Source organism: Phaethon lepturus, unplaced genomic scaffold (genome assembly GCF_000687285.1).
Source record: "Phaethon lepturus isolate BGI_N335 unplaced genomic scaffold, ASM68728v1 scaffold54512, whole genome shotgun sequence".
NCBI classification, from domain to species: Eukaryota; Metazoa; Chordata; class Aves; order Phaethontiformes; family Phaethontidae; genus Phaethon; species Phaethon lepturus.
Window position 1 is genome coordinate 581 of NW_010522273.1, and position 8,316 is coordinate 8,896.

At 37.8% G+C, this 8,316-nt stretch overlaps 1 protein-coding gene across 1 annotated transcript in view; it reads left to right on the top strand.

Moving 5' to 3' along the window:
* The window catches only part of TLR3 (toll-like receptor 3), an 8,557-nt gene extending 529 nt beyond the window's left edge, over positions 1-8,028 (top strand). The window contains exons 2-5 of the mRNA XM_010281742.1: positions 1,889-2,334; positions 3,594-3,785; positions 5,400-7,225; positions 7,722-8,028. Coding sequence (XP_010280044.1) covers positions 1,897-2,334; positions 3,594-3,785; positions 5,400-7,225; positions 7,722-7,950 — 2,685 coding nt within the window. The 5' untranslated portion in view covers positions 1,889-1,896 and the 3' untranslated portion in view covers positions 7,951-8,028. The remainder of the gene's footprint in view (positions 1-1,888; positions 2,335-3,593; positions 3,786-5,399; positions 7,226-7,721) is intronic.
* Positions 8,029-8,316: the final 288 nt, after the last annotated feature.

Genomic DNA, 8,316 nt, shown 5'->3' on the forward strand with positions numbered 1-8,316 from the left:
GTTGCTCCCACAGAGGCACTTACAGGGTTCCCCTCCAGCCACTCTAACGTTGCTTTTTGTCACTGGAGCAAGCAGTCCTAATGTGTGCTCTCTGAAAAAGCAGGTCACCTACGAAGCCAAACTCCGCTGGTGTCTCACCAGCTGAATGCCTGTTTGGCTGCAGGTTGCAGTGTCAGTTTCTCAGTGTTTTGTTATGGTAGTGAAAACTCTTCTTTTTAAAAAATTGACGTTTCAAAGGCTTTTTCTGTTTCTGTACAAATGTGCTGCTTAAATTTCTTGTTTAATTGTTTGCTATTGAGCAATCTGATGTGCTCAAAGCTAGACAGTGTTAATTAAATACAGGTTCCAGGCGAAGGAGGCTGCAGAACTAAGAAAGCTCATATTCCTGGGAGTTGGTCTTTTGAGAAGCTCTTCTAGATTCCTGTTAAGTCTAGTAAGGTTAAATTCTCTTCTATAGCATGTTCTGTAGTGGGGCACCCATAGTTTTCTCTACCTGAGAGCCATCAGGCTGAGATTTAACTCATTGTTAAATGGAGGTTAGCAGGTAGGTTCCAAATGTGTTGGCAGGAGGCCATACAGATGTGTGTATATGGAGATTGTGGAGACACTCAAAGCTTCAGGGGAGAAAGTATAAGCTTTCTATTTTTTTTGAAAAAGAAAAAATAGAAGCAGAGGAACTGAAGCTTACTGTTCTCTGGTAAAGCATGGAAATATATCCTGGCAACCATTCACAAAGTATTTGTTCTTCCTCTACTAAAGATTAATTCAGTAAAGAAGGATATGGAAGATACACTGGACTCTTCTCTTGATTAGCAGAAATGCTATTTAATTAGACAAGCTGTATGACTCAGCAGGCTTGTCAAACCCTTCTGAGCTCTTACAGATTTATTCTGGTCAGAACTTCTGCTGAAGTAATTTTCTTCCTTATCTAGTAAAGCTGTTTTACAAAATCAACAGGTGAATTTAAACCTTGTGGGTACTAAATTGAAACTGAGTAAAACATGAACAAGTCTGAGACTCATCAGTAATGTAATGCCTAAACAGGTAGAGCCATTAAAGATGAAAGCAGCAGTAGACAGAGATTGATGTCCTAATGGAAATGCTCAAAACATATGAGGTGGGGTATATAAATTCTTAAATGCTTAAGTTTTCCTGGAAGTATTTGGATAAATGTATTCAATCTTTGGACAGTGTTTTCTCTACACCTTGTCTCTTCTCAGTTTCTTTTTCTGATGAGGTTGGTACTGATTTATTTTGTCTGCTCTTACTTTCTCATACTCCTTTCTGTAGCCTGGTATTCCTTCTTTCGCTATGAGATGGAAAGACTGTTAGAATTTTGTGTGGATGGCTTGTAAAACAGAAACTGGAAGAACTGTAAAATGAAGTGGTATATTAGGCATTCTTACTGCATATAACGATAAATATTTTAAGTGTAGTTAAGCTCAGAGCATAGTAATTAACATTGAGGATCCAGTGTATAAATATTTATCAGTTTGGTTAAGCTCAGAGCTCAGTGATGAACCTTGAGGGGCCTGTGTATAATTTGTCACATTTATTGTATGTTATGCATGGTAAAGCAATGCAAAATTAATCAGAAAAGGGAAAAAGGTTGAAAATTTGCATTGATAATAGATGAACTGTTGGTAGCTTTTTGAACATAATTATTTTTATGTAAGACAATAGTATTGTTTTTAAAGAAAAATCTTAATTTGGAGAGATGTAGACATACTTTTTCTGCAGAAAGGAATGCTACTTGATGGGTGAAAAATACTGTTTGCTCAGTACAAAACTACATGTTTTTTGAGCCTGGCTTGCTTAGCCTTCAGTTTAAGATATAAGTTGTGTCAAAACGATTGTAATTTGTACTGTGTTCATTTTGCCTTTGCAGATAAAACAATGGGAAATGCTATTCTTTGGAACAGCTTATCTGTCAGACTGGTGTCTGTCTTCTTGCTGTGTGCATCAGTTGGAAAGCAATGTGAGATCCGAAATGAAATGGCTGACTGCAGTCACCTGAAGCTGACTCAAATTCCTTCTGATCTCCCAAACAATATAACGGGTTTGGATATTTCTCATAATCAGCTAAGACAGCTAGGGCCTGCAAATCTGACCAAGTACAGCCAGCTGATTTACTTGAGCGCAGGCTACAACAGCATCTCTAAACTGCAACCAGAATTGTGCCAAAATGTTCCCCTGTTGCAGATTCTGAAGTTAGAACATAACGAATTGCATAAGCTCCCTGACAGGGTCTTTGCTTCCTGTACCAACCTGACTGAGCTCAATCTAGGATACAACAGAATAGATATTAAAAATGATCCTTTCAAACCCCTGGAGGTAAGCTTTAGAAATGCAACTTTGTGTAAATAAAGTATAAATGGCGAATTTACTGTGCCTATTTGCAGCTGAAAATATCCAGCATATAGTCTTACTTAAATGTTTTTTCTAAAGAGAAGGCCTAGTGGCTTCTTGTGTTAGAGCACACCAGAGTCTCAGCCATCCTTATGAGTCAGTGCTCTTCATCCCCTTTTCTGTATTGCATACCATCGAGGCACCTCTCCATGCAGGATTTGTGCCAAGCTGATAGCAGCAGATGATCTACAGGGCAAAGTTTATGGTGGTCTAAAAATGGTAGCTAGCCTAAATTGTCAAGGTGTGATTACTCAAACCATGAAGGCCAGTGCTTAGGCTGAATGTAGTGTCTCCCAGGACTTTGGGGACTGAGAGAAGAAAAACCGTTTTATTCTACCTTTGTTTTCCCTGGTAGTTTACATGTCGTTAAATATTTTTCTCTGTAGCATCTATGAGGTTGGGGAACCTCATTGTTGTATAATGTTCTAATGAGTGTGCATGTTTTGAACAAGTCTGAACTTCCCTGCTACACTCAGTATTCCAGTTCAGTTACATAAAATGTACTTGCTTACATCGCAGGAGTGCTCGCTCACTCTCAACTTTAACTACAAATGAGTACAGCCAGCTTAGGTGCTGGGAACAGAACCGAAGTTCTGGCTTTCCTCGCTTCACTGCTGCCCTGGTAGTGATGGAGGTCAGGTTTAAGGGGCTGCAAAGCACATCCTTTGGAGTCACCTTTAGGGTAGCATCTCCTCCCCTGCAGGTCCAGGAGGAGTCTGAGCATCTGGGCATGAGCTGGAGTATTACAAGGCGTACAGCACTGATCTTTGTAGGCTGCCTCTGCACTCCCCTTCCTCACTTCCATTCAGTGGGATGGAACACAGGGTTTAATACTGCAGTAATTGTAACTGCAGCCAGCTGTAGGCTTTTGCTTTTATTACTTCATCTGGAGCAGGAGGGCTTTCAGTTGATTAAGGAATTTTAGATAGTGTAATTCTTTGGTTTGTGGTAGATATTTTAGCAGGTTAAGACCATGAATGCAATGAAAGTTACAGGTGTAGAAGATACAGAAGGCTTCTTCCTGCAGGAGCTTGGAAGCTGCCATTTCTCTATTACAAATTTATTTTAATTGTAGTATTGCAACTATTTTCTCATCGATTAGATTCTAATGCAACATTTCAAAATAGTTTCATATTATATAAAATAAAAAAATAGATATTTTTCTGTTTGCATCTCCTCCCCAGAACTTGAATATTTTGGACCTATCTCATAATTCTTTGAAGTCAGCAAATTTAGGATTGCAGCAACAGTTGAAGAACCTTCGTGAGCTCATGTTGGATAGCAATCAAATCACTGAGTTAAAAAAGGAAGACTTCCGTTTTCTTAGCAACACCTCACTGAATAGTCTTGATTTGTCATCAAATCCACTGAAAGAGGTAGGAAGCATTTCAACAGAAATTCAAGATATGTAAGTATAAAATGGAACTATCCTGATTTAGCCTTTATGATTGTATGGCATTTACATTTTTGATCCACTGAGGTCAAAGATAAAACCATTCTATTGCGTGCAGCATTACTCCTGACCTCCAGTAGTGATACAAATAATCATTTTTCTCCAACTGGAATCAGCAAGAGCTGGTTCCATGTAGCAGAGGTCTCAAGCAAGAGCTAGATCAAGTAGCTCTGTGAACCCTTACCAGGTATTTTCTATGCAAGATTTTTTTGTGTGTGCCAAAGATGAACAACTGACATACTTGGGGGAAAAAGTACAATATTATGCAAGGCTAGTTATACAGTCAAGGTCTCGCTTCCTAGTTAATCAAAGAGAAGGTTCATTTGTGCCTGTGGGGTACCACAGAGAAATAGTAATTGCAGAAAAGTATATTCAGTCTTTTTAAAAAAAAAAAAAAGTGAGCGTTTTCTCTGCCACCTACCTCACTATTCTCTCCGACCTGCTTCTCAGCATTTCAATATGATTCTTTGAAGAGTGGTGGTAAATGTTACAGTTCTAAACTGGTTGACATTCAGCATATGAATACCGAATTTGGTTGGATTTTTTTCCCCCTGTTGGTTGATCTGTAAATAACATGTATTGAAATTACAATAATATTTTTAAGTGGCATAAGCTTGTACCACTGAGGCAATCCCACTGCCCCGCTTCCCTTGGCTGCTTCATCCTTCCCTCTTTCTGGTACAAGCTTTAACGAGGCCATGCACTGGATCACTGGACGAACTTTACAGATTTTTTTTTTTTTTTTTTTTTTTGGCTTGGTGAGCTTGTAGGCAGGCTGGTTCCTTATCTGGTTTACTGTGTGACTGCATGTATGGCCATATGGCAGAAGGGTACAGCATGTGGATAAGTAGATGGGATTGCTTCCTTCCTGGGCAGTGCTACTTTACGCTAGTTTAACCTGCTCTGATTTTACAGTACTGCTGTCTGAAAAGCAGCCTTATGCATTTGAATTATTCTGACAAATGGAATATTTAATCGTTCAGCTGATACCAGAATTGAGATGAGAAGCCAGCACTATGATGGAGGCCTGTTATTTATATTGTGGAAGCAAGTGCGTAGTATCACGTTTCATGAGCGTAGCTTCTGCTTACACAGAGAAACTGTGTTTCTTCTTGGCTGTCTGAAGGCCTAAATAACTTTTTACAGTATACCCAGTTTTGCACTAGTATATTGGTATCCCTAGCAGATACCAGTAAAAGAGAGCCGAGGAAAGACATTATCTCAATTTGTAAGACTAGTGAAAGAGTTTTATTAGTTGGATACAATATTGTAATTGCATCTGACGAAGCAACTCTCTTCTAAAAGAGTACTACTCAGGGTTATAATAACGTTACAAATTTTACAACTATTATCACAAGCAGTATTAAACCCCAAGAAGTATTTGTCTGAACATGGCTGTGGAAAAATATGAGTTGTAGGAGCTATATTCTGCTTGAAAATCTCGTTTGAAAACCTTTCCATGTTTTGGCTTTGTGGGGCTACTTTCTTCCATAAACCCCTTCTTTAGATCAAAACTCTTCTTTTCTTTTCCTTTCAGTTTCACATAGGATGTTTACGTGCAATTGGAAATCTGTTTGGCCTCATACTCAACAACGTTGAACTTTGTGAAAATCGCACAAAAGGACTTTGTACAGAGTTATCAAACACAGCGATTCAGAACGTCTCACTGAGCCATGTGAAACTTTCATACATTGGCAAGTCAACTTTCCAGGGACTGCAAGGAACAAATCTTACAGTTTTAAACCTTTCCCAAAATTCTCTGTCTGTGATAGAAGATGACTCGTTTCAGTGGCTTTCAAGTTTACAATATTTAAACCTGAAGCATAATAACATTCATGTATCTTCACGTTTATTTTATGGATTATCTAGCCTCAAACATCTGAATCTGATAAATTCACTTTCTGGGAAAATGGAAGATTTTTCCTTTAATTGGTTATACCACCTAGAGTACCTTATAATGGATAATAACAATTTTCCAGGAATTACTGCTAATATGTTCACAGGTCTGAACAACCTGAAGTACCTGAGTCTCTGTAACTGCAACATAAACTTACAAAGAATAACTAATAAAACATTTTCATCACTTGCTAATTCCAGTTTGCAGGTTCTCAACCTCACAAAAACAAGAATCTCTACAATAGAAAGTGGGGCATTTTCCTCCTTGGGACACCTGAAAATTCTCGATCTTGGTCTCAATGAAATCAGTCAAGAACTCACAGGTCACGAGTTTAAAGGTCTCAATAATATACAAGATATTTATCTCTCGTATAATAAAAACTTGGCGTTGCGAAGTGAATCATTCATTTTTGTCCCAAGCCTTAGAAAATTGATGCTGAGGAAGGTAGGTTGCAGTAATCTGGCACTCTCTCCTTCGCCTTTTCATCCTCTACAAAATCTGACTGTCCTAGACATCAGCAATAACAACATAGCAAGCATAAAAGAAGACTTGTTTGATGGACTTCACAAACTTGTCATTCTGGATTTGCAGCACAACAATTTAGCCCGACTTTGGAAACATGCAAATCCAGGTGGCCCTGTTCTTTTTTTAAAAGACCTTCCCAACTTGTATATTCTTAATTTAAAATCAAATGGGCTTGATGAAATTCCAGTTCAGGCTTTCAAGGGTCTGTTTCAATTAAAAAGCTTGGATTTAGGATCAAATAATTTGAATTTGCTTCCAGCAACTCTATTTGATGACCAAGCCCCTCTGAATTCATTGAAACTTCAGAAAAATCTGATAACCTCAGTTGAAGAAGAAGTGTTTGGCACAGCTTTCAAGAGCTTGAGAATACTAGAGATGGATTCCAATCCATTTGATTGCACCTGTGAAAGCATTGCTTGGTTTACCGATTGGCTTAATGTGACCCAAGCATATGTACCTGGATTGAGGACCCAGTACATTTGCAACACCCCACCAAAATATCATGGTAGTCTGGTATTGCATTTTGATAGCTCAGCCTGCAAAGACAGTGCTCCATTTAAACTTCTGTTTGTGATCACTACCACTGTTGTGATGCTAGTAATTTTTATTGTTCTGATCATCCATTTTGAAGGGTGGAGAATAGCTTTCTATTGGAATATTTCAGTAAATCGAATACTTGGTTTTAAAGAGCTTGACAGACAACAGGAAGAGTTTGATTTTGATGCCTACGTTATTCATGCAAGACAGGACAAGAATTGGGTGTCTAAGAATTTCATCTCTCTGGAAAAAAATAACCACTTTCAAATCAAATTTTGCTTAGAAGAACGGGACTTTGAAGCAGGCGTATCCGAATTTGAAGCCACAATTAACAGTATAAAAATGAGCAGGAAGATTATTTTTGTTGTGACTGAACACCTCTTACAGGATCCCTGGTGCAAAAAGTAAGATACAAAATTTTATGTGTAAGGGAGAAAATTTCGTAACAGATTTTTTTGACAAGGTAATTTATTGAAAAATAGTATGTGAATTCTACTTCAATATATTTACTTAATATGTTGTAACTTCAGAATAATTTGTAAGTTAAGAAAGTTAATTTGTACATGTACACTGGTGGAAACTTGAATCTCTCAGTGAGTATATTTTTTTTAAAAAGTCAGGCTGTCACCTGTGTGTAGTGATCTTGAAATTAACTTTGCCAAACAAGACTACATCAAGACAGTAGACTTAGATTATGTTTTTAGAGGATGATTTTCTTCTTTGGTTAGAAGGTAACTAATTTAACTTAAGTAATGACAATTTTATAGAGTAGACATTAAGACCTCTGAGTCCAGTTCTTGAGTTTGCAATGTGCCATTATGCAAGCTATTAAAAGAACTGTTTGTCATTTTTTCCCTCTACATGAAAGAAAACGTATTTTTTGTCTTGTTTTTGCTTCAGATTTAAGGTGTATCATGCTCTTCAGCAAGCTATCGAACAAAGTCGGGACTCCATCATACTGATCTTTCTTCATGATATCCAAGATTACAAGTTGTATCATGCACTTCACCTGCGAAGAGGAATGTTCAGATCTCGCTGCATCTTGAACTGGCCAGCCCAGAAAGAACGAGTCAGTGCATTTCATCAGCAGTTAGTGATGGCACTTAAATCTAATAGTAAAGCGCACTGAATTTTAAAAGTACAGATTTGAATTATGAGGTCATTTTATTGCGTATTTTCTATCATTGGAAAACTATCAAGCCTTCAGGAAAACCTGAAAAACATTTGTCATGCTGGAAAGATACATAAGAGTCACTATAAAGTTACTTGTCTGTATTCATTAAGGTTCAAACTTATGGGCTAGTAGCTTGATCTGGAGAGAGCTGAGAAGAAGCAAAGTGTGCTCTGAAAGGATGTTCATAATGTTTGAGACTGGTTGCAATTTTATGGAGTGCTTGAGCACAATTTCTTCTAAATTAGACACTAGACAGTCATTTCTATATTTTTGTTAATATTAATTGTGGCTCCGAGGACCTTATAAAACATTGTCATTGTC